General features: G+C 47.4%; 1 protein-coding gene across 1 annotated transcript in view; it reads right to left on the reverse strand.

The window, feature by feature from the left end:
- LRRC74B (leucine rich repeat containing 74B) overlaps positions 1 to 27,247 on the reverse strand; it is a 130,277-nt gene that overhangs the window by 80,675 nt on the left and 22,355 nt on the right. Inside the window, exons 5-7 of the mRNA XM_063913199.1 lie at positions 19,910 to 20,116; positions 18,230 to 18,339; positions 6,163 to 6,278 (exon numbers count right to left, since the gene is read on the reverse strand). Coding sequence (XP_063769269.1) covers positions 6,163 to 6,278; positions 18,230 to 18,339; positions 19,910 to 20,116 — 433 coding nt within the window. The remainder of the gene's footprint in view (positions 1 to 6,162; positions 6,279 to 18,229; positions 18,340 to 19,909; positions 20,117 to 27,247) is intronic.

Below are 27,247 nucleotides of genomic sequence, written 5' to 3' on the forward strand. Positions count from 1 at the left end.
AACTACAGCTACCAGCGGGCCCGTTATTTTCCCGCATGCTGGTACTTGTGGTTCTCCAAGTACCAGCTTATGGGGGAGGCTTGCTGGGACTTGTAGTTCTACCACAAAAAAACAATATTCTATTTTTAACACAAAGACTATCAACCTCCCATCCACCGCCCACGGATGGGGGGGGACAGCCTCGGTCTTCACCAATGGCCCTTGGGTGGCTGGAGTAGGAGACCCCTTTATTTTAGGGGTCCCCACTCCTCCAGGGTACAGCGGCCAGGGATGATTAGTTGGGGGGATAATGCCACGGCCGCAGGGACCAATATAAAAGTGTCCCCCGGCTGTGGCATTATCTCTCTGGCTTGAGGAGGCCGATGCTGGTTTGAAAAATACGGGGGACCCCTACATCTTTTGTCCCCTGTATTTTTTGAACCAGGACCAGACTCAGAGCCCGGTGCTGGTTGTATAAATATGGGGGGACCCTACACAATTTTTACCCTGTATTTTTACAACCAGAACCGGCTCAAAGAGCCCGACGCTGGTTATGCTTAGGAGGGGGGACCCCGCATAATTTTTTTCTTTGAATTTTAACACTTTCACACCCCTTTACACAGATAAGCATGCACGGATCTCGCTATCTAAACACGCCAGGAAAAAGCAGGTCTATTTTAAACCTGCTTTTTTTTACGAAGTCTATGCATTCCCGGCAGTGTTTGGCTATTGTTGGCAGTGATTGAGAATACAAATTCTTAGTAAATTACTGAGATATATCAAATAACAGCCGTGTTTTACCGATGGTGTATTAATTCGTATTTGTGAACTTAGCTGGGGAAAACAATGGGGGTCATTCCGAGTTGGTCGCTCGCAAGCGGATTTTAGCAGATTTGCTCACGCTAAGCCGCCGCCTACTGGGAGTGAATCTTAGCATCTTAAAATTGCGAACGATGTATTCGCAATATTGCGATTACACACCTCGTAGCAGTTTCTGAGTAGCTTCAGACTTACTCGGCATCTGCGATCAGTTCAGTGCTTGTCGTTCCTGGTTTGACGTCACAAACACACCCAGCGTTCGCCCAGACACTCCTCCGTTTCTCCGGCCACTCCTGCGTTTTTTCCGGAAACGGTAGCGTTTTTTCCCACACGCCCATAAAACGGCCTGTTTCCGCCCAGTAACACCCATTTCCTGTCAATCACATTACGATCGCCAGAACGATGAAAAAGCCGTGAGTAAAATTCCTAACTGCATAGCAAATTTACTTGGCGCAGTCGCAGTGCGAACATTGCGCATGCGCATTAAGCGGAAAATCGCTGTGATGCGAAGATTTTTACCGAGCGAACAACTCGGAATGACCCCCAATAAGAATAGCCCCAACACTGCCGAGATTTTCGTTTAGTAAATTCCCGAGATGACAGTTAGAAAGAAAAAAAAATCGGACAAAATCAGGACCTTAGTAAATATACCCCCAGGATGAAGACTCCACTCTCCGGCGTGTACGTCCGGACAACTGAGGAAGTCCGCTTCCCAGTTCAGGATGCCCGGAATGAAGACTGCCGATATTGCTGGCAGATGATGTTCCGCCCAACAAAGGATTTTTGACACTTCCATCATAGCCATGCCGCTTTGAGTGCTGCCTTGATGGTTGATGTATTCCACCGTAGTGGCATTGTCTGACTTGAACCGGCCTTTTCTGTATCAGAGGCAGGGCAAGAGTCAATGCATTGAACACCGCCCGCAACTCCAGAATGTTTATTGGGAGAAGTGACTCCTCCTTGGTCCAGCGACCCTGAAAAGAGTGTTGCTTCAACACTGCCCCCTATCTTCTCAGACTGGTGTCCATTGTCAGCAGGACCCAATCGGGGATCCAGAAAGGATGGGCCCTGCTCAATTGCTGGTCCTGTAGCCACCAGGTCAGCGACAGATGAACCTCCGGAGTCAAAGTGATCATGTGAGATCTGATACGATGAGGTAGGTCATCCCACTTTGAAAGAATTAACCTCCGCATAGGGTTAGAATGTAATTGAGCGTACTCTACCATGTCGAATGCCAACACCATCAGGCCAAGTACTTGCATCGCCGAGTGTATCAACAATCTGGGGCGACAAAGGAAGCATCTTATCCTGTCTTGAAGTCTCAGGACTTTTTCTGGAGACAGAAACAGTTGTTGACTGTGTGTGTCCAGGAGTGCCCCCAGGTGCACCATGCTCTGAACTGGTACCAGCGAGGATTTCTTCCAATTGATGAGCCACCCGTAGGCTTGTAGGAAGCTTACCGTCAGTTGTAGATGACGGAGGAGGACATCGTGGGAGTTTGCCAGAATCAGCAAGTTGTCCAGATAAGGCAGGATCCTGACTCCCTGACGACGGAGATGGGCCATCATTACGGCCATGACCTTGGTGAAGATCCAAGTAGCCATAGTCAGTCCAAATGGCAGAGCCTGGAACTAAACTAATAGTGGAGGTTGCCAATACTGCTGATGCAACATGGCAATAGGTATATGCAGGTACGCATCCTGTATATCCATGGATACCATAAAGTCTCCGGGTTCCATAGCCAGTATAATTGAAATGCAGTGTTTCCATATGGAACTTGGTCACTCTCACATTCTAGTTAGACATTGTACACAAATACAACAACAGAGTGAATTAGTACGATAAAGCCAGACAGAGTACAATACCTGCGAATAAATCCGTTAGTATGTGACTGTAGACACAGTACACAACACCAGCGAATAAATCCAGTATTATGTGACTGAGTACACAGTAGAATACACGTAATAGGTAAATACTGTGATGCACTATATATATGACCCTGACACACCTAGTCCCTTAGGGTACAGAATATAGTGATAGATATATCTGGGAAACACTGAAAGTGAAACCACACAGCAGATACAGGCACACACAGTCACAGGCAATGCAGATTATTTTGACAATAAAACTGCACTGGACTACTATATGTACATGTACAATATGTATATTACACAGCACGATCCTAGACCGGAGGTATATAGCAGAATACTCGTACAATATATCCTGTAATAGGTACACTTTTTCTTAAACAACGCTGTCTGTATAAAGACATGTAGAATACTCAAGTGTTTGTAAAGTCACAGCGCTGTGTACAGGCGGTTTTACATGGGAGACCTTGCCCTGCAGTCCCAGAGACTAGCTGCAATTATGCTTATAAGATGTCGCCCAGCGTCTCAGTCAGGGAGTGAGGGAGAGAGAGTGTGAGGCAGCTCCAGGGTGGGAATATCTGCAGTAGATGTTGCCCTGGGCTGGGGAGAGGCTACAGGTCAAGCACCAGCTCCCCTATGCTGGACTTCCATCCCAGCTACTAGCGAACCTTATTAAATGGAGCGTTAGTACACCCGACCTGTGCTCTATTGCCCTGGTGATCTAGTGGGGTCCCTGCTCAGTGACAGTATCCTTGTAAGCGCCGTGACCCGTCTTCCTAGGTCATGGACGGAACGCGATTTAATGGCGGGTCCCGCCTGGGGGGACCGTCTTACCTCCTCCCAGTAGCAGCCACTCGAACCAGGAGAGCAACTGCGACCACGTGCCTAAAGCCAGAGCGTTTCCGCCTCAAGTACCCGGGAACAGGCCGCGGGGGTATGGAGCTGCAGCGCTGAAGTGTCTCCATGACATACAGCGCTGATAGCCCAGTTTTGAAGACATTTTCTGTCAGAAAAAGCTTTTTCAGAGCTCCTCAGTGCAGCCCACCTGTTAAGTGACCTACTGCTGCAGCCCACCTGTTAAGTGACCAACTGAAACAGAGTTCACAGTGCCTTATAGAGGAGGCCCCAACTGGGCCGTCTTTTCGTATGGGCTCAATGGGCTCTTGCCCAAGGGCCCCAGGAGTATAAAGGCCCTATGCTGATAGCTGAGTGTCCCCTCTTTCCAGGGGTACCAGATTTTTGAAAATCGGCCGTGGGGAACCGGAGATATCCGACTTCAAAGCATTGGTCCCCATCCAAGCCTGTTAATTGCTCTTCCCAGCCAGATATCGCGGGTTCTGTCTGACTTAGAGTTTTTCTGAGGGTATATTACAAAAGCTGGCACTCTCCCCTTTCAGTGGACGCTGGCAGCTTGTCTCTACTATGCCCAGAACCAGAGATATCAGCCTTCAAGCAGCTGGTCCCTGCTCCAGCTCCACATGCTTAATATGCAGTTTTAGATTTTTGTTGGTGGATTGCTCTGGATCCTGAAGTCTGATCCCCAAGTCCCCAGTACCTCCTGAAAGGTGAGACTCTCTAGGTTTTTTTTAATCTCATTAAAGCTAAGAAATCTATTTCCAGGAACTGAAGATATCTGCAGTAAAGCCAGCTGCCCTGACCCCCGGAAAATGATGAATATTAAGCCCACTCCACTATCCACCCCTCCCCTGTGTAATAAACAGCCCCTACCACCCTGGCAGTCATGTACCAGGGCCCCGTCATTCAGCACAGTGTCCCCTTCTACAGTTTAGGGTTCTCCTTCCCGTCCCATTTGTGCAGTAAAGGAGTAATTAGCAGAAATTATTTCTCCAGGTCCTACATGTTGAGCGAAAGATAGAACCCCCCCTACCCCCGCGTGACATCAAAGCTGCCGCTGATAGCACCCCCCACCCCTACCGCAGATGGATGGGTAGGGGCCCCAGTGCATTGCTGTGCCCAGGGGCCTACACTGCTGTTAAGACGGCTCTGGGCCCCAATGCATCCTGGGACAGCCTAAATCCTAAGCCTGTAGGTGCCTCTGGATCAAGATCCACTCTACATCCCGATGTTTTCCTGTGGAAACCAATGTAACCTGCTGCAGAAATAAAACATTATATTGTTTCCCTAATCCTAATTGTGTATGATATGATGTGATATAAAGAACGATTATGATTAACAGATGAATCAGCTTAGTAGTAAGGTTCTTTACAGTGAGTGGGTAAATGTAAATACACAGTGATGTGCGGCATATACACTGCTGCGAGGCATACAGATACTGGTGCAAGGCATATCCGGATGCTATATATACACTGCTGTGAGGCATAAAATATGTTGCAAATACACTGATGTGAGGGATACAGAGATACTGTATATATACTGTATATAGTATACAGCATAGGTTCTCAAACTCGGTCCTCAGGACCCACACAGTACATGTTTTGCAGGTAACCCAGCAGGTGCACAGGTGTATTAATTACTCACTGACACATTTTAAAAGGTCCACAGGTGGAGCTAATTATTTCACTTGTGATTCTGTGAGGAGACCTGCAAAACATGCCCTGTGTGGGGTCCTGAGGACCGAGTTTGAGAACCTCTGGTATACAGGGTTCAGTACTGCAGACTATATACAGATATGGAATAACAGCATGAATGGGGACAATGTAATGCATACCTCCCAACTGTCCCGATTTTCGCGGGACAGTCCCGTTTTTTGGGGACTGTCCCGCTGTCCCACCCGCGGGCCGCAGTGGCCCGCGGTGGGGGGGGACAGTTGGGAGGCTCCGTCTCTCGCTGCCACAGCATCTATTCAGTGCAGACAGAGGGAGAGGAGGCATGCCAGCGGCTCACAGAGCGCTGGGCATGCCCCCTCAGTGACGAAAACGGGGGCGTGGCTCGCGATCGTGGGTCCTCCCGCGAAGCCATGCCCCTTTTTCCATAGGCCACGCCCCCTTTTCGGGAACTCCGCGCGTGTGTCCCTCTTCAGGTAGGGTAAAAGTTGGGAGGTATGGTAATGTGTGAGTGTAATAATTGCAGACTTGCTGTCTGTCATGTGGGTCGGGGCCACATACAAACAAAACCAGCCTCAAAGACACATCACCCCACCAGGAACCTTTCTGATGATCCCTATGGCCAATCTGACCCTGATAAAAAAATTGTTAGTAAATATATTTTTGCAGGTATACACAGAGCTTTAGTCATGATACATGGAGAGATATTAATACAGCATCTGGGGAGCCAGCAATTGAGCCTCACAACCTAGTTTTAATGGGATGTTCTTTGCTCCACCCAAGTATAATTTACACAATGTACAAAATCAAAATGTACATTTTTTTCAGTACAAAAACATAACACCATTGACTAAGTTAAAACTAAAGCTCAAACTAACATTATTTTAGGGGTAAAAGTAATGGGAACTTATTACTATATTGTAAGTTGCTTGAATTATGTTCCTTGTGTACAAAAATATGTGTGTGTTTACCTTACATGTAATTCTTCTAACACGTTATTAACCTTCAGCGCCTCTCCTAATGCAGCTGCTCCATCATTGCCAAATCCATTGTATGACAGGTCCAGCACTCTTAGAAATATATTGGCCTACAGGAAAATGATGATACAGTACAATATGTATAAGAGACATTGTATTATATTTTACTTTAACGTGTGCTCCCGCTGCTTGATAAACAACACTATACAGTATACACCAGAGGTTCCCAAACGCGGTCCTTAAGGCATCCCAATAGTCCAGGTTTTAAATGTATCCATGCTTGGCCACAGGTGACTTAATTAGTACCTTAGTCAATTTGATTTAACCATCTGTGCTGAGCCACGGATATACCTAAAACCTGGACTGTTGGGGTGCCTTGAGGACTGCGTTTGGGAACCTCTGGTATATACTTTAGTCTTCTGTTCCCACTGGGCTTCTGTGGTGGAGTACTCTCACAACGGTGAGCTCAATTCACAGGTTCACATTTTTCTGACCTCTATAATAAGTATAAAACTAAAGGAGACATTTGCACATAGATATAATGTGAAAGCTAATATACATAACGGTACAAGCCAGATATAAAGTCACCTTGGTAGAAATCTCCCATATGTGAGCTACCACAATATTGCTACATGTCTACAGTAGTGATGAGCGGTTTCGGTTTCCGAGAAACCGAACCCCCCCGAACTTTACCCTTTTTACACGGGTCCGAGGCAGGTTCAAACCTTCCCGCCTTGCTCGGCTAACCCGAGCGCGCCCGAACGTCATCATCCCGCTGTCGGATTCTCGCGAGATTCGGATTCTATATAAGCAGCCGCGCGTCGCCGCCATTTTCACTCGTGCATTGGAGATGATAGGGAGAGGACGTGGCTGGCGTCCTCTCCGTTTATTGTAGAACACAGTTGACTTGATTGGTTGTTTTTTATTGCTTAATTGTGGGGAGGATTGGGGAGCAGCTGTTAGGAGTACAGTGCAGAGTTTTGCTGATAAGTGACCACCAGTTTTTTTTATCCGTTCTCTGCCTGAAAAAAACGCTCCATACCATATCTGTGCTCAGTGTGCTGCATGATATATCTGTGCTGAGTGCTCACACTGCTTAATTGTGGGGACTGGGGAGCAGCTATAGCAGGAGTACAGTGCAGAGTTTTGCTGACAGTGACCACCAGTATACGTTGTCTGCCTGAAAAACACTCCATATCTGTGCTCACAGTGTGCTGCTTTATTGTGGGGACTGGGGACCACCAGTATAATAAATATTATATAGCAGGAGTAAGTATACTATCCATCTACATTGTATACCTGTGGTGCATTTTTTTTAGACTAGTTTAGCAGTTTGCTGACAGTGTCCACCAGTATACTATATATAGCAGTACGGTAGGCCACTGCTGTACCTACCTCTGTGTCGTCACTCGTCATCCATTAAGTATACTATCCATCTACATTGTATACCTGTGGTGCATTTTTTTTAGACTAGTTTAGCAGTTTGCTGACAGTGTCCACCAGTATACTATATATAGCAGTACGGTAGGCCACTGCTGTACCTACCTTTGTGTCGTCACTCGTCATCCATTAAGTATACTATCCATCTACATTGTATACCTGTGGTGCATTTTTTTTAGACTAGTTTAGCAGTTTGCTGACAGTGTCCACCAGTATACTATATATAGCAGTACGGTAAGCCACTGCTGTACCTACCTCTGTGTCGTCACTCGTCATCCATTAAGTATACTATCCATCTACATTGTATACCTGTGGTGCATTTTTTTTAGACTAGTTTAGCAGTTTGCTGACAGTGTCCACCAGTATACTATATATAGCAGTACGGTAGGCCACTGCTGTACCTACCTCTGTGTCGTCACTCGTCATCCATTAAGTATACTATCCATCTACATTGTATACCTGTGGTGCATTTTTTTAGACTAGTTTAGCAGTTTGCTGACAGTGTCCACCAGTATACTATATATAGCAGTACGGTAGGCCACTGCTGTACCTACCTCTGTGTCGTCACTCGTCATCCATTAAGTATACTATCCATCTACATTGTATACCTGTGGTGCATTTTTTTTAGACTAGTTTAGCAGTTTGCGGACAGTGTCCACCAGTATACTATATATAGCAGTACGGTAGGCCACTGCTGTACCTACCTCTGTGTCGTCACTCGTCATCCATTAAGTATACTATCCATCTACATTGTATACCTGTGGTGCATTTTTTTTAGACTAGTTTAGCAGTTTGCTGACAGTGTCCACCAGTATACTATATATAGCAGTACGGTAGGCCACTGCTGTACCTACCTCTGTGTCGTCACTCGTCATCCATTAAGTATACTATCCATCTACATTGTATACCTGTGGTGCATTTTTTTTTAGACTAGTTTAGCAGTTTGCTGACAGTGTCCACCAGTATACTATATATAGCAGTACGGTAGGCCACTGCTGTACCTACCTCTGTGTCGTCACTCGTCATCCATTAAGTATACTATCCATCTACATTGTATACCTGTGGTGCATTTTAGTTGTGCGCAGTATATATAGTAGTAGGCCATTGCTATTGATACTGGCATATAATTCCACACATTAAAATATGGAGAACAAAAATGTGGAGGTTAAAAAAATAGGGAAAGATCAAGATCCACTTCCACCTCGTGCTGAAGCTGCTGCCACTAGTCATGGCCGAGACGATGAAATGCCATCAACGTCGTCTGCCAAGGCCGATGCCCAATGTCATAGTAGAGAGCATGTAAAATCCAAAACACAAAAGTTTAGTAAAATGACCCAAAAATCAAAATTAAAAGCGTCTGAGGAGAAGCGTAAACTTGCCAATATGCCATTTACGACACGGAGTGGCAAGGAACGGCTGAGGCCCTGGCCTATGTTCATGGCTAGTGGTTCAGCTTCAAATGAGGATGGAAGCACTCATCCTCTCGCTAGAAAAAAGAAAAGACTTAAGCTGGCAATAGCACAGCAAAGAACTGTGCGTTCTTCGAAATCACAAATCCCCAAGGAGAGTCCAATTGTGTCGGTTGCGATGCCTGACCTTCCCAACACTGGACGGGAAGAGCTTGCGCCTTCCACCATTTGCACGCCCCCTGCAAGTGCTGGAAGGAGCACCCGCAGTCCAGTTCCTGATAGTCAAATTGAAGATGTCAGTGTTGAAGTACACCAGGATGAGGATATGGGTGTTGCTGGCGCTGGGGAGGAAATTGACATGGAGGATTCTGATGGTGAGGTGGTTTGTTTAAGTCAGGCACCCGGGGAGACACCTGTTGTCCGTGGGACGAATATGGCCATTGACATGCCTGGTCAAAATACAAAAAAAATCAGCTCTTCGGTGTGGAATTATTTCAACACAAATGCGGACAACAGGTGTCAAGCCGTGTGTTGCCTTTGTCAAGCTGTAATAAGTAGGGGTAAGGACGTTAACCACCTCGGAACATCCTCCCTTATACGTCACCTGCAGCGCATTCATCATAAGTCAGTGACAAATTCAAAAACTTTGGGTGACAGCGGAAGCAGTCCACTGACCACTAAATCCCTTCCTCTTGTAACCAAGCTCCTGCAAACCACACCACCAACTCCCTCAGTGTCAATTTCCTCCTTACCCAGGAAAGCTAATAATCCTGCAGGCCATGTCACTGGCCAGTCTGACGAGTCCTCTCCTGCCTGGGATTCCTCCGATGCATCCTTGAGTGTAACGCCTACTGCTGCTGGCGCTGCTGTTGTTGCTGCTGGGAGTCGATCGTCATCCCAGAGGGGAAGTCGGAAGACCATATGTACTACTTCCAGTAAGCAATTGACTGTCCAACAGTCCTTTGCGAGGAAGATGAAATATGACAGCAGTCATCCTGCTGCAAAGCGGATAACTGAGGCCTTGGCAGCCTGGGCGGTGAGAAACGTGGTTCCGGTAACCATCGTTAATTCAGAGCCAACTATAGACTTGATTGAGGTACTGTGTCCCCGGTACCAAATACCATCTAGGTTCCATTTCTCTAGGCAGGCGATACCGAAAATGTACACAGACCTCAGAAAAAGACTCACCAGTGTCCTAAAAAATGCAGTTTTACCCAATGTCCACTTAACCACGGACATGTGGACAAGTGGAGCAGGGCAGACTCAGGACTATATGACTGTGACAGCCCACTGGGTAGATGTATTGCCTCCCGCTGCAAGAACAGCATCGGCGGCACCAGTAGCAGCATCTCGCAAACGCCAACTCGTTCCTAGGCAGGCTACGCTTTGTATCACCGCTTTCCAGAATAGGCACACAGCTGAAAACCTCTTACGGCAACTGAGGAAGATCATCGCAGAATGGCTTACCCCAATTGGACTCTCCTGGGGATTTGTGACATCGGACAACGCCAGCAATATTGTGCGTGCATTACATCTGGGCAAATTCCAGCACGTCCCATGTTTTGCACATACCTTGAATTTGGTGGTGCATAATTATTTAAAAAACGACAGGGGCGTGCAAGAGATGCTGTCGGTGGCCCGAAGAATTGCGGCCCACTTTCGGCAGAAGACTGGAGCACCACCAAACATACCTGAACCTGCCCTGCCATCATCTGAAGCAAGAGGTGGTAACGAGGTGGAATTCAACCCTCTATATGCTTCAGAGGATGGAGGAGCAGCAAAAGGCCATTCAAGCCTATACATCTGGCCACGATATAGGCAAAGGAGGTGGAATGCACCTGACTCAAGCGCAGTGGAGAATGATTTCAACGTTGTGCAAGGTTCTGCAACCCTTTGAACTTGCCACACGTGAAGTCAGTTCAGACACTGCCAGCCTGAGTCAGGTCATTCCCCTCATCAGGCTTTTGCAGAAGAAGCTGGAGACATTGAAGGAGGAGCTAAAACAGAGCGATTCCGCTAGGCATGTGGGACTTGTGGATGGAGCCCTTAATTCGCTTAACCAGGATTCACGGGTGGTCAATCTGTTGAAATCAGAGCACTACATTTTGGCCACCGTGCTCGATCCTAAATTTAAAACCTACGTTGTATCTCTCTTTCCGGCAGACACAAGTCTGCAGAGGTTCAAAGACCTGCTGGTGAGAAAATTGTCAAGTCAAGCGGAACGCGACCTGTCAACATCTCCTTCTTCACATTCTCCCGCAACTGGGGGTGCGAGGAAAAGGCTCAGAATTCCGAGCCCACCCACTGGCGGTGATGCAGGGCAGTCTGGAGCGACTGCTGATGCTGACATCTGGTCCGGACTGAAGGACCTGACAACGATTACGGACATGTCGTCTACTGTCACTGCATATGATTCTCTCCCCATTGAAAGAATGGTGGAGGATTATATGAGTGACCGCATCCAAGTAGGCACGTCAGACAGTCCGTACTTATACTGGCAGGAAAAAGAGGCAATTTGGAGGCCCTTGCAGAAACTGGCTTTATTCTACCTAAGTTGCCCTCCCTCCAGTGTTTACTCCGAAAGAGTGTTTAGTGCAGCCGCTCACCTTGTCAGCAATCGGCGTACGAGGTTACTTCCAGAAAATGTGGAGAAGATGATGTTCATTAAAATGAATTATAATTAATTCCTCCGTGGAGACATTCACCAGCAGCAATTGCCTCCAGAAAGTACACGGGGACCTGAGATGGTGGATTCCAGTGGGGACGAATTAATAATCTGTGAGGAGGAGGATGTACACAGTGAAAGGGGTGAGGAATCGGAGGATGATGATGAGGTGGACATCTTGCCTCTGTAGAGCCAGTTTGTGCAAGGAGAGATTGATTGCTTCTTTTTTGGTGGGGGCCCAAACCAACCAGTCATTTCAGTCACAGTCGTGTGGCAGACCCTGTCACTGAAATGATGGGTTCGTTAAAGTGTGCATGTCCTGTTTATACAACATAAGGGTGGGTGGGAGGGCCCAAGGACAATTCCATCTTGCACCTCTTTTTTCTTTCATTTTTCTTTGCATCATGTGCTGTTTGGGGAGTATTTTTTTGAAGGGCCATCCTGCCTGACACTGCAGTGCCACTCCTAGATGAGCCAGGTGTTTGTGTCGGCCACTTGGGTCGCTTAGCTTAGTCACACAGCTACCTCATTGCGCCTCTTTTTTTCTTTGCATCATGTGCTGTTTGGGGAGTATTATTTTGAAGGGCCATCCTGTCTGACACTGCAGTGCCACTCCTAGATGGGCCAGGTGTTTATGTCGGCCACTTGGGTCGCTTAGCTTAGTCACACAGCTACCTCATTGCGCCTCTTTTTTTCTTTGCATCATGTGCTGTTTGGGGAGTATTTTTTGAAGGGCCATCCTGTCTGACACTGCAGTGCCACTCCTAGATGGGCCAGGTGTTTGTGTCGGCCACTTGGGTCGCTTAGCTTAGTCACACAGCTACCTCATTGCGCCTCTTTTTTTCTTTGCATCATGTGCTGTTTGGGGAGTATTTTTTTGAAGGGCCATCCTGTCTGACACTGCAGTGCCACTCCTAGATGGGCCAGGTGTTTGTGTCGGCCACTTGGGTCGCTTAGCTTAGTCACACAGCTACCTCATTGCGCCTCTTCTTTTCTTTGCATCATGTGCTGTTTGGGGACAATTTTTTTGAAGTGCCATCCTGCCTGACACTGCAGTGCCACTCCTAGATGGGCCAGGTGTTTGTGTCAGCCACTTGGGTCGCTTAGCTTAGTCACACAGCTACCTCATTGCGCCTCTTTTTTTCTTTGCATCATGTGCTGTTTGGGGAGTATTTTTTTTGAATGGCCATCCTGCCTGACACTGCAGTGCCACTCCTAGATGGGCCAGGTGTTTGTGTCGGCCACTTGTGTCGCTTAGCTTAGCCATCCAGCGACCTCGGTGCAAATTTTAGGACTAAAAATAATATTGTGAGGTGTGAGGTGTTCAGAATAGACTGAAAATAAGTGGAAATTATGGTTATTGAGGTTAATAATACTATGGGATCAAAATGACCCCCAAATTCTATGATTTAAGCTGTTTTTTAGGGTTTTTTGAAAAAAAAACACCCGAATCCAAAACACACCCGAATCCGACAAAAATTTTTCGGTGACGTTTTGCCAAAACGCGTCCGAATCCAAAACACGGCCGCGAAACCGAACCCAAAACCAAAACACAAAACCCGAAAAATTTTCGGTGCACATCACTAGTCTACAGGGGGGTACACACGGAGAGATCCGTTCCTAAAATCTAAGCAATCTGACTACATTGCTTAGATTTTAAGCATGGATCTCTCGTGTGTATGCCACACAGCGGTAGCAATGCGCGGCCCCGTGCGTCGCTATCGCCGGTGCTAGATGTAGCACATCGCTCATTTCAGTCGCTGGGTGAAATTGGTGCCCCCACCACCACTCCTTCCTCGCTCAGCTCAGCGGAGCGGGGGGAGAGATGTGTGCTGAGCGGTCTGTGACAGATCACTCAGCACACATCTCTCTCCGAGTGTACTGCCCTTAAAGCTTTCTCTTATCCTTGTTGGCAGTACTGGGCGGTACCATACTAGTTATTCACGCAGATGTATGTACTGTGCCATATTCCCGCAGTAATGCAGAGCTCACTATCCACTGAATAATGAGCTTATAGTACTGTAGCAGTGACATCTAATGCTGGGTACACACTGGATGACTTTTTGAGCGATATTGCAGATTCCGATATTTCTGAGTGACATTTTTCTAATTTTTCTGTATGCACTAAGGACTTGATTCTGTATACTAGATCTGCTTCAATCTCCTCACATGCTGGGGGCCACCCAGCATGTGTGACGGGCCGCCTCCTGATGCGTCCGCATCCAACATAGACTGACCCCTTTCAGCGCAGTCTGGCTGCACTGTCAGTTGGCCCGCTACCATTATTTACTTGGAGTGGCTGCGTGTGCTGCCCCAAAAATGCTCCCAGAACACCCCCATTCGTCCCGCCACGCCCCACCCAACACCGCAGTCCCGCGAACACCCGCTGCTGTCAATTACACTGCGGCCACATCCTTCCTGGATGCGGCCGTAATGTGTAAGGTCACGCACGTGCACTGCAGCAAGTGTATGTGCGCAGACCACCCGAATGCAGCCGCTGCGTACTGACGTGTGGCTGCGTTTGGGTCTGATTGACCCCCTGTATCGTCAATTATGCGCACTCCCGTAGGCCGTTAACAAGGTCTTTTGTTGTCTGTACACGCAGGTTTATTTCAGCTATGTCGTTAAAGACAATGTGCATATTGTCCAGCGTGTACGCTACAAATGATGAACGACATTTTAAATTAGGCTGAAACCCCTAATAATATCGGACAACTCCTGTATATATCATTGGTCATAAATATCACTCAGTGTGTATGCACTGTATTGACTGTCTGGGATTTTGGGTAGTTCAAGGGAAATCGTCAGCCGATATTGTTGAAGTTTCATGTCGTCTAGTATGTAACCAGCTTTTTGTTTCTAGACCTCCAGATGCAGGCTGGATTTATAGTGCATGTCAGGTGCCTTATCGTCACAAATGTGCACACAGCTAGCTGATTGTCAGGATTCGGGAATTAGCATCACGGATCTTACCAGTGCGCAGCTTAGTCCGGCTCCAGTGGTCCCGCGGGTCTCACTTTGCCCCTTGCTCCACTTCCCACTGTGCTGGCTCCAGTACCCCTGAACCCCGTTCCAGCTCACCGCTATCCTCCCTGCTGGCCGAGGGTACTGGGCGCCACCATGTTGCCGAAGATCAGCTGACAACAACTCTACCAACCGCAGCTGTTGGCTCATGCTGGGAAGGGTCATGGCCACAAAATAGTACCTCCAATTCAAATTACACCACACAGTAGTGCAACTTTATTCACATTATATCATGCGATAGTGTCCCTTATTCACTTAAGATCACACAGTAGTATCACTTTACCTTATATACATTACTCCTCACATTATTGCCCCTTATTCACATTACATCACACTGCATTGCCTCTTATTCACATTATACCACACCATATTGATCTTTATTCACATTAGACCACACAGTAATGCCCTTTCTATACGTTATGCCACATAGTAGAGCACCTTATACACTTAATGCCAAACATTAGTAATGCATTTATACACATAATACCACACAGTAATGCTCCTCAGACATAACAAGCATTATTAATGTCCTTAGAACATAATGTGCCTTACACAATACACCAACCTTTATTAATGCCCTTATACACATAATGTCCCTTACACATACGCCGCACATTATTAATACCCTTATTCACATAGTGTCACACATAATGCCCCTTATATAGAATATAGGCATGCTGCTTATAATTTTAATCAGCAGAAGCTGCTTGTGCCCCTAGACATTTCAAATGCCCTAGGTATTTGCCTGATTTGCCTATGCCTAGGGCTGGCGCTGCCTGTTCCAGTTGTCTCTCCAGATTCCAGTCCAGATTAAGCAAGCCACATAGAGATTCTAACTTGGATTCACAAAATTCCAGAGTTCTGACACTGGGCCTAATTCAGATCTGATCGCAGGAGCATATTTGTTAGCTAATGGACAATACCATGTGCACTGCAGGGGAGGCAGATATAACATGTGCAGAGGGAGTTAGATTTGGGTGGGTTATTTTGTTTCTGTGCAGGGTAAATACTGACTGCTTTATTTTTACACTGCAATTTAGATTTCAGTTTGAACACACCCCACCCAAATCTAACTCTCTCTGCACGTTATATCTGCCCCACCTGCAGTGCACATGGTTTTGTCCATTAGCCAACATATTTGCTGCTGGAATCAGATCTGAATTAGGCCCATTGATCTCTAATGAATGAAAAGCACATTATTGTGCTGACTGGGTTCATTTGATTAGAGATAACAAGGACATTATTATTATTATTATTATTACATTTTATTTATAGGGCGCCACAAGTGTTTCGCAGCGCCGTACAAAGGACAGTACAGGTAGACAAAACTTAGCATTACACTAAATAAATAACAAAAATGGAGTGCAGGTAACAAAGAGCACCACAATTCTCAAAACATAATACTGCTTACTTGGGGCTGGCGGACATAGATAGAGAGGAGCCTTTACCAGTTGGAGAAAAAGCAGGTAAAGATGGTCGCTGAGTGAACTGTGTCGAGAAGAGGGCTTAGACAACAAGAGGAAAGAGGGCCCTGCTCTGAAGAGCTAACAATCTAGAGGGGAGGGACGACAAACAAATGACATGAGGTGCAAGCAAGCAGGAGGAAGCCTGATGGCGGTATGCAAGCAAAGCAGAGATGTTCAAGGCATGGGGCAGGGGGATGGAGGAGCAGCCTAAGGACTAGGTTATGCATTGGAGGGGTACGCTTTGATAAATAGGTGGGTTTTCAGTGCCCGTTTGAAGCTTTGCAATGTCGGGGAGAGTCTAATGGAGCGTGGGAGCGCGTTCCATTGAAGGGGTGCAGCACGGGCAAAATCCTGAACTTGTGCATGGGAAGCAGTGACCAAGGCAGAGGAGAGGTGATGACGGTCATCAGCCGACCGAAGTGGGCGGGAGGGGGTATGAAGGGAGAGGAGATTGGAAATGTAGGGAGCAGCGGAATTAGAGATGGCCTTGTATGTGAGGGTGAGGAGTTTGAAGAGGATTCTGTAGGGGAATGGGAGCCAGTGTAGATTTTGTCAAAGGGGAGTAGCAGAAGTGGAGCGGCGGGAGAGGAAGATGAGCCTAGCTGCGGAGTTAAGGACAGATTGGAGGGGAGCGAGGTGGGAGCAAGTGAGGCCAGTGAGGAGAACATTGCAGTAGTCGAGTCGTGAGATGACCAGTGAGTGGATGATAAGTTTAGTTGCACTCTGGGAGAGAAATGGCCTGATGCGACCAATGTTGCGTAGCTGGAACCGACAAGATTGCACCAGAGCTTGGATGTAGGGTGCAAATGAGAGGGAGGAGTCAAGAGTGACGCCCAGGCAGCGGAGTTAGGGAACGGGGGGAGATGATAGTGTTGTCAACAGTGATAGAGATATTAGTAGGGGGTGTTGCTCTTGCTGGGGGAAAGATAATGAGTTCAGTTTTGTCCATGTTGAGCTTCAGAGAGCGCTCAGACATCCAGGTGGAGATGGCAGAGAGGCAGCTGGAGACCTGAGAGAGGACAGAGGGGGACAGATCAAGAGAGGAGAGGTAGAGTTGTGTGTCATCAGCATAGAGGTGGTATTGAAGACCAAAGGAGTTAATGAACGCACCCAGGGAAGAGGTGTACAGGAAGAACAGAAGGGGGCCTAGGACAGAACCCTGAGGGACACCAACAGGAAGGATGGAAGGGTGTGAGGTGGTTCCGGAGGCAGACACAGCGAAGGAGCGGTTAGCGAGGTATGAGGTAAACCAGTCAAAGACGGTGCTAGAGAGGCCAACATTTTGGAGTGTGCGGAGGAGGAGAGGGTGATTCACAGTGTCAAAGGCAGCAGAGAGGACCAGAAGGATGAGCAAAGAGAAGTGGTCCTTGGATTTGGCTGAAAGCAGGTCATTGGTGACTTTCACCAGGGCAGTCTCGGTGGAGTGGAGTGGAGTGGAGTGGAGTGGAGTGGAGTGGGCGAAAGCCAGATTGTAGTGGATCAAGGATGGAGTGGTCAGAGAGGTAGCTAGTGAGGTGGCTGTATACCAGTCGTTCAAGTAGTTTGGAGGCGAAGGGGAGAAGAGAGATGGGGCGGTAGCTAGTGAGTGATGAAGGGTCGAGGTTGTTTTTTTTGAGAATAGGGGACACCAGAGCATGTTTGAATGGTGAGGAAAAGATGCCAGTAGAGAGCGATAGGTTAAAGAGGTGAGCAAGGTGGGAGCAGGCAGTGGTGGGGAGGGAGCGGAGAAGACGGGAGGGGAGGGGGTCCAAGGGGCAGGTTGAGAGAGGGGAGGATAAGATGAGGGAGTGGACTTCCTTGTCTGAGGTGGGACGGAAGCAGGACAGGGTGGGATAAATGGAGGGGAGGGATGGTGGGGGCATGGGGGCAGCAGAGGGGTGACGGGAGGAGATGTAATTTTGAATATCCTCAATTTTGGAGATGAAGAATGGCATTATTAGATTACTTGAATAAAACTAAACATAATTGATTCCCACTCATTGGACATGTGAAATGTTCCTGAAGAAGGGTAATTCTGCAGTCGCTGTTTTGAAAAAATTAATTCATTGGACTCTTACCCCTAAACCTTTGGCAACTGCAACTGCTCCTTTTCCACGGAAACAGTTCCAGCTGAGATTTAGCTCCAACATTCCTGTGTTTTCAGCAATCGCAGCCCCAAAAATCTCACCTGTTAAAGAAAGGAAATACAGAATATGAAAATAAATAAATAAATAAATAAATATATATATATATATATATATATATATATATATAGCCAAAATTCCACTCGGTGGAGGGTGCACTCACACTAATATAAAAGGCAGTTTGTACATAAAAGAACAATGTTTATTGGTCATCCAATAAAGCTGTAGTGTCGACGTTTCGGTTCAACTAATGAACCTTTCTCAAGACCGGCATTAGTGCTTTAGTCAAACAGACATCAGATTAGAAAGTATTACCAGAACGTCTGATACCACTCGACCTTAATATGCGGGTGATAAGTATAAAATCCTCTCAAACATACTCGCATATGTGAAAAAAGGTCAGAAGAATCTGCTAAGACAGACACTGCTGCTAAGATGCAGCTGCAGGGGCACATGGATGCATAGGATAATGTAATCAGGAATCCAAGTCATGATGCAGCGCAGGGATGACTTGGATTCCTGATTACATTATCCTATGCATCCATGTGCCCCTGCAGCTGCATCTTAGCAGCAGTGTCTGTCTTAGCAGATTCTTCTGACCTTTTTTCACATATGCGTGTATGTTTGAGAGGATTTTATACTTATCACCCGCATATTAAGGTCGAGTGGTATCAGACGTTCTGGTAATACTTTCTAATCTGATGTCTGTTTGACTAAAGCACTAATGCCGGTCTTGAAAAAGGTTCATTAGTTGAACCGAAACGTCGACACTACGGCTTTATTGGATGACCAATAAACATTGTTCTTTTATGTACAAACTGCCTTTTATATTAGCGTGAGTGCACCCTCCACCGAGTGGAATTTTGGCTATTGTGTGTAGACCGATTTCGGTCTATTGGGAGCACCCGCCACGTTGAACCATTGGAGATGTGAGTGCAGGATCAACTGGTATATATATATATATATATATATATATATATATAGAAAAGGGGGGGTACCCAATTGCGCTAAGAGAATAATGAGCAGTACCTCTAGAAGAACCTCCTGTTAGTAAAGGTTCAAGGAATAATAGCAAGAAAAAACACAGATCTGAGGGCGCTTGTATATAAGGTACTGTTCAATACAACAATTTTAAAACATACACTAAGGGACCTTTTACGTCAGGGGGAGGAGTCATGGCACAAGTGGAGGAGCTAGGCCAGCGGGATATTTCCTCTACTATCCATGCCACCAACTATTACCTTTAGTAACCCAGTGGCGAGTGAAGTGGAGTGGAGCGAGCCACTGAGCCCGAAGTGTGGCGAGCGAAGCGAGCCCATTTCGGGTACCCTGTTCAGCTGTGGCTTCTCCCGCTGGTGACATGGCTCCGCCCCCTGGTGACGTCAGAGTCCCTTACCCCACTCCGATTTAGAACCAACCAAATGAAAAACTGGATGGCCTGGGGCTGGGGGCGGGGTATAGCACAAGTGCATTCTGGGACCTGAAAGCTTAACATTTTGGTGCCTGGTTCTCTCCAAACCACCTATATCCCATGGTAAATCCTGTGGAGCCTATGGACCCTGATAAAGAAATAAACATAATTATTTTCATCAACAGTTAAAAATATTACTATACCTGATTTATCTCCAAACATGTTATGGCTGAGATTCATTAATTCAACCTTCTGGTTGTTCATTATGGCATCAGAGAGGCAGGGAGACGCCTCATCACCAAACTCATTTCCTGACAGGTTCACCTTCTGAAGAGTTATGTTCTCCATGAGCATCAGTGACAGGGCCTTGGCTCCTTTCAGTCCAAGTTTGTTATCACACAAGTGTAGCTCTGAAAACATAAGCCAGGAATCAGTCATTGCCAACTTCTTTCTTTATTATCGTTATATAGCACCTACATACAGTATGCAGGTTTTTTTTTAACAAAGGATATTGGGGGTAATTCAGAGTTGTTCGCAGCAGGAACTTTGTTAGCAGTTGGGCAAAACCATGTGCACTGCAGGGGAGGCAGATATAACATGTGCAGAGAGAGTTATAGGCCCTACACACTGGCCGATTTTTTGAAAGATATGAACGATCTCGTTCATAAATGAACGAGAACTCGTTCATATCTTTCAGTGTGGAGGCACCAGCGATGAACGATGCGCGTCCCCGCGCTCGTTCATCGCTGGTCCCCCGTCGGCTGTACATGCAGGCCAATATGGACGATCTCGTCCATATTTGCCTGCACTTCAATGCAGCCGGGTGACGGGGAGAGCGAAGAAACTTCACTCCCCCCGTCACTGCCCCCCCCCCCCCGCCGCCGGGTCGCTCGTCGGCCGTATCCGCCGTCGGGCAGCTCGGCGGCGGGTCGGCCAGTGTGTAGGGCCCCTTAGATTTGGGTGTGGTGTGTTCAATCTGCAATCTAAATTGCAGTGCAAAAATAAAGCAGCCAGAATTTACCCTGCACAGAAACAAAATAACCCACCCAAATCTAACGCTCTCTGCACATGTTATATCTGCCTCCCCTGCACTGCACATGGTTTTGCCCAATTGCTAACAAACTTGTTGCTGCGATCAAATCAGAATGACCCCCTTTGTCAAGATGTGGCAACTATAGTTTAATGTCAAAAAATGCAAGATGATGCACTTGGGTCTCCAAAAATCCAAAGGCTAAATTTAGTATTAATGGGAGACCACAGAGGAGGAAAGGGATCTAGGTGTCGCTATTTCAGGTGACTTAAAGTCAGGTAAGCAATGTAACAAAGCAATGAGGAAGGCTAGTCAGATGCTACCAATGTGTAGGTCACTGGTACGGCCTCAACTAGAATACTGTGTTCAGTTCTGGAGGCCATATCTTCAGAAGGATATTAATTAGTTACAGACCGTAAAAAAAGGGCAACTAAAATGGCGCATGGCCTACATCACAAACCTTACCTTCAAAGACTAAAAGATCTTAACACGTATAGTTTGGAAAAGAGAGGGTAAAGGGGTGACATGATAGAGACTTTCTAATATACCAAGGGACAAGTTACAGGAGGGAGACATTCTTCAAAGGATTTTGCCTATTTTGTCAGTCCTGGACCCCCCAATTTCTGATGGCAGCCCTGGATGTGAGGAAACTAAAATAGATGATTATTTTCTGGCACCTTACTGGTGTGTAAGATCTGGTTTTATTTTGCAGTTTTAATGGGATGACATTTGCACCTTCTGGTCGCGCTTCTGGAAAGTACATTGTGGTCAATGTAATAAAAACCTTCAAATACACCAAAAAAAGTGTTTTTAAGATAAAACTGAGGCAATGGGTGATATTCAATTATTATTGTGCTTACAGCCACTAGATGGTGCCCAATGGAGCAATTCAAGGGCGATATTCAATTGTTATATTGTGCCCGATCTCCCATCTAAGTGACGGGAGATCGCAGGGCGATATTTAATTGATTTTTTTATTGCAACTATCATGTCTACTCGAAAAAAGGCACATTTGGTCACTTTTTGTGCATTTCAGCTCGCCACCCCTGGAGGGTGCAAGCTGAAATGCCTGCGCCAGCAGCCATCACGCCCGAATGGAGCAACAATTGAATTGGCTGCCAGTGCATAACAATTGAATATCGCCCCAATTGTTGTTTCATTTAGGCAGATGGCTGCTGGTGCCAGCATTCCAGCTCACACCCCTCAGGAGTGGCGACTTGAAATGCGTAAAAAGTGACCTGTTTTGGCACCCAAACAAGACTTTTTGCATCGTGCCCATTGGTTTTGCATTGTGCCCATTGGTTTGGTCGGGTATAGCTGCTTTACGCGGCTAAACCAGACCTCTGTGGGCGCAATAGCTGCGATTAAAAAAAATCAATAGAATATCGCCCAGTGATTTCCTGTCACTTTAGATGAGAGCTCAGAACAATATAACAATTGAATATCGCCCTAAGCTTTAGAAGAGTGAAAAGTTTGGACTTAAAAGTGAAATTCCCTATTTCTCTGACGTCCTAAGTGGATGCTGGGACTCCGTAAGGACCATGGGGATTAGAGGCTCCGCAGGAGACTGGGCACAACTAAAGAAAGCTTTAGGACTACCTGGTGTGCACTGGCTCCTCCCACTAAGACCCTCCTCCGGACCTCAGTTAGATTCTTGTGCCCGGCTGAGCTGGATGCACACTAGGGGCTCTCCTGAGCTCCTAGAAAGAAAGTATATTTAGGTTTTTTATTTTACAGTGATATCTGCTGGCAACAGACTCACTGCAGCGAGGGACTAAGGGGAGAAGAAGCGAACCTACCTAACAGGTGGTAGTTTGGGCTTCTTAGGCTACTGGACACCATTAGCTCCAGAGGGATCGACCGCAGGACCCGACCTTGGTGTTCGTTCCCGGAGCTGCGCCGCCGTCCCCCTTACAGAGCCAGAAGCATGAAGAGTCCGGAAAATCGGCGGCAGAAGACTTCGGTCTTCACCAAGGTAGCGCACAGCACTGCAGCTGTGCGCCATTGCTCCTCATGTACACCTCACACTCCGGTCACTGATGGGTGCAGGGCGCTGGGGGGGGCGCCCTGAGGGCAATATAAGACACCTTGGCTGGCAAATCATCACAATATATAGTCCCAGGGCTATATATGTGATAAATTACCTCTGCCAGAATCCATAAAAAAGCGGGAGAAAAGTCAGCCAAAAAAGGGGCGGGGCTTCTCCCTCAGCACACTGGCGCCATTTTTTCTTCACAGTGCAGCTGGAAGACAGCTCCCCAGGCTCTCCCCTGTAGTTTTCAGGCTCAAAGGGTTAAAAAGAGAGGGGGGGCACTAAATTTAGGCGCAATATATGTATACAAGCAGCTATTGGGGGAAAAATCACTCAGTTATAGTGTTGATCCCTGCATTATATAGCGCTCTGGTGTGTGCTGGCATACTCTCTCTCTGTCTCCCCAAAGGACTTTGTGGGGTCCTGTCCTCAGTCAGAGCATTTCCTGTGTGTGTGCGTTGTGTCGGTACGGCTGTGTCGACATGTTGGATGAGGAAGGTTACGTGGAGGCTGAGCAGAGGCCGATAAATGGGATGTCGCCCCCTGTGGGGCCGACACCTGAGTGGATGGATAGGTGGAAGGTATTAACCGACAATGTCAACTCCTTACATAAAAGGCTGGATGACGTAACAGCTGTGGGACAGCCGGCTTCTCAGCCCGCGCCTGCCCAGGCGTCTCAAAGGCCATCAGGGGCTCAAAAAACGCCCGTTACCTCAGATGGCAGACACAGATGTCGACACGGAGTCTGACTCCAGTGTCGACGAGGTTGAGACATATACACAATCCACTAGGAACATCCGTTACATGATCTCGGCAATGAAAAATGTGTTACGCATTTCTGACATGAACCCAAGTACCACATAAAAGGGGTTTTATTTTTGGGGAGAAAAAGCAGCCGGTGTTTTGTTCCCCCATCAGATGAATGAATGAAGTGTGTAAAGAAGCGTGGGTTCCCCCGATAAGAAACTGGTAATTTCTAAAAAGTTACTGATGGCGTACCCTTTCCCGCCAGAGGATAGGTCACGTTGGGAGATATCCCTTAGGGTGGATAAGGCGCTCACACGTTTGTCAAAAAAGGTGGCACTGCCGTCTTAGGATACGGCCACCTTGAAGGAGCCTGCTGATAAAAAGCAGGAGGCTATCCTGAAGTCTGTATATACACACTCAGGTTATATACTGAGACCTGCAATTGCCTCAGCATAAATAGTGCTGCTGCAGCGTGGTCTGATACCCTGTCAGATAATATTAATACTCTAAGACAGGGATAATATTTTGCTAACATAGAGCATATTAAAAACGTCGTCTTATATATAAAGGATGCACAGAGGGATATTTGCCGGCTGGCATCCAGAATTAATGCAATGTCCATTCTGCCAGGAGGGTATTAGAAACCCGGCAGTGGACAGGTGATGCTGCCTGTAAAAGGCACATGGAGATTCTGCCTTATAAGGGTGAGGAATTGTTTGGGGATGGTCTCTGGGACCTCGTATCCACAGCAACAGCTGGGAAGAAAATTTTTTACCTCAGGTTTCCTCACAGCCTAAGAAAGCACCGTATTTTCAGGTACAGTCCTTTCGGCTTCAGAAAAGCAAGCGGGTCAAAGGCGCTTCCTTTCTGCACAGAGACAAGGGAAGAAGGAAAAAAGCTGCACCAGCAGCCAGTTCCCAGGATCAAAAATCTTCCCCCGCTTCCTCTGAGTCCACCGCATGACGCTGGGGCTCCACAGGTGGAGACAGGTGCGGTAGGGGCGCGTCTCGGGAACTTCAGGGACCAGTGGGCTTGCCCACAGGTGGATCCCTAGGTTCTGCAAATAGGTTCGAGGCGACTCCCCCTCGCCGTTACCTCACATCAGCCTTGCCTGCTGCCCTCGGAGAAAGGTAGTACTGGCGGCAATTCACAAGCTGTACTTCCAGCAGGTGAAATCAAGGTACCCCTCCTTCAACAAGGCCGGGGTTACTATTCCAAAATGTTGTGGTACCGAAACCAGACGGTTCGGTGAGACCCATTCTAAAATTGAAAGCCTTGAACACTTATATACGAAGGTTCAAGTTCAAAATGGAATTGCTCAGGGCGATTATTGCAAGCCTGGAGAATTTCATGGTATCACTGGACATCAAGGATGCTTACCTGCATGTCCCTATTTACCCTCTTCACCAGGAGTACCTCAAAATTGTGGTACAGGATTGTCATTACCAATTCCAGACGTTGCCGTTGGTCTGTCCCCGGCACTGAGGTATTTACCAAGGTAATGGCCGAAATAATTATCCCGTACTTGGACGATCTCCTTATAAAGGCGAGGTCCAGGGAGCAGTTGTTCGTCGGAGTAGCATTATCTCGGGAAGTGCTACAACAGCACGGCTGGATTCTGAATATTCCAAAGTCGCAGCTGGTTTCTACGATGCGTCTACTGTTCCTGGGTATGGTTCTGGACACAGAACAGGATAAAAAGGGTTTCTCCCGGAGGAGAAGTCCAAGGAGTTGTCGTCTCTAGACAGAGACCTCCTAATACGTATACAGGTGTCGGTGCATTAATGCACGCGAGCCCTGGGAAAGATGGTAGCTTCTTACGAAGAAATTCCATTCGCCAGGTCCCATGCAAGGATTTTCCAGTGGGATCTGTTGGACAAGTGGTCCGGGTCGCATCTTCAGATGCATCGGCGGATAACCCTGTCTCCAAGGGCCAGGGTGTCGCTGTTGTGGTGGCTGCAGAGTGCTCATCTTCTAGGGGGCCGCAGATTCGGCATACAGGACTGGGTCCTGGTGACCACGGATGCCAGCCTTCGAGGCTGGGGGGCAGTCACACAGGGAAGAAACTTCCAAGGCTATGGAAAAGTCAGGAGACTTCCCTACACATAAATATCTGAAACTAAGGGCCATTTACAATGCCCTAAGTCAGGCTAGACCCCTGCTTCAACACCGGCCGGTGCTGATCCAGTCAGACAACATCACGGCGGTCGCTCATGTAAACTGACAGGGCGGCACAAGAAGCAGGATGGCGATGGCAGAAGCCACAAGGATTCTCCGATGGGCGGAAAATCATGTGTTAGCATTGTCAGCAGTGTTCATTCCCGGAGTGGACAACTGAGAAGCAGACTTTCTCAGAAGACACGACCTCCACCCGGGAGAGTGGGGACTCCATCCAGAAGTCTTCCAAATGATTGTACACCGTTGGGAAAGGCCACAGGTGGACATGATGGCGTCCCGCCTCAACTAAAAGTTACAAAGATATTGCGCCAGGTCAAGGACCCTCAGGCGATAGCTGTGGACGCTCTGGTAACACCGTGGGTGTACCAGTCGGTGTATGTGTTCCCTTCTCTGCCTCTCTTACCCAGGGTAATGAGAATAATAAGAAGGAGAGGAGTAAGAACTATACTCATTGTTCCGGGTTGGCCAAGAAGAGCTTGGTAACCAGAACTCCAAGAAATGATCTCAGAGGACCCATGGCCTCTGCCGCTCAGACAGGACCTGCTGCAGCAGGGGGCCTGTCTGTTCCAAGACGTACCACGGCTGTGTTTGACGGCATGGCGGTTGAACGCCGGATCCTGAAGGAAAAGGGAATTCCGGAGGAAGTTATCCCTACGCTATTTAAAGCTAGGAAAGAAGTGAACGCAAACCATTATCACCGCATATGGCGGAAATAGGTTGCGTACTGTGAGGCCAGGGAGGCCCCAAAGGAGAAATTTCAGCTAGGTCAATTTCTGCACTTCCTACAGTCAGAGGTGACTATGGGCCTAAAATTGGGTTCCATTAAGGTCCAGATTTCGGCTCTATCGATTTTCTTCCAAAATTGAACTGGCTTCACTGCCTGAAGTTCAGACTTTTGTTAAGGGAGTGCTGCATAGTCAGCCCCCGTTTGTGCCTCCAGTGGCACCGTGGGATCTCAACGTGGTGTTGGATTTCCTGAAGTCGCATTGGGTTGAGCCACTTAAATCCGTGGAGCTATAATACCTCACGTGGAAAGTGGTCATTCTGTGGGCCTTGGCGTCGGCCAGGCGTGTATCAGAATTGGCGGCTTTGTCATACAAAAGCCCTTATCGGTATTTTATATGGATAAGGCGGAATTGAGGACTCGTTCCCAATTCCTTCCTAAGGTGGTATCAGTTTTTCATGTGAACCAACCTATTGTGGTGCCTGCGGCTACTTGGGACTTGGAGGATTCCAAGTTACTGGACGTAGTCAGGGCCCTGAAAAGTATATGTTTCCAGGACAGCTGGAGTCAGGAAAACTGACTCGCTACTATTTCTCCTGTATGCACCCAACAAGCTGGGTGCTCCTGCTTCTAAGCAGACGATTGCTCGCTGGATCTGTAGCACGATTCAACTTGCACATTCTGCGGCTGGACTGCCGCACCCTAAATCTGTAAAAGCCCATTCCACGAGGAAAGTGGGCTCTTCTTGGGCGGCTGCCCGAGGGGTCTCGGCTTTACAACTTTGCCGAGCTGTTACTTGGTCGGGTTAAAACATTTTTGTAAGAGTCTAC

This window comes from Pseudophryne corroboree, chromosome 1, assembly GCF_028390025.1.
Source record: "Pseudophryne corroboree isolate aPseCor3 chromosome 1, aPseCor3.hap2, whole genome shotgun sequence".
Classification (NCBI taxonomy): domain Eukaryota; kingdom Metazoa; phylum Chordata; class Amphibia; order Anura; family Myobatrachidae; genus Pseudophryne; species Pseudophryne corroboree.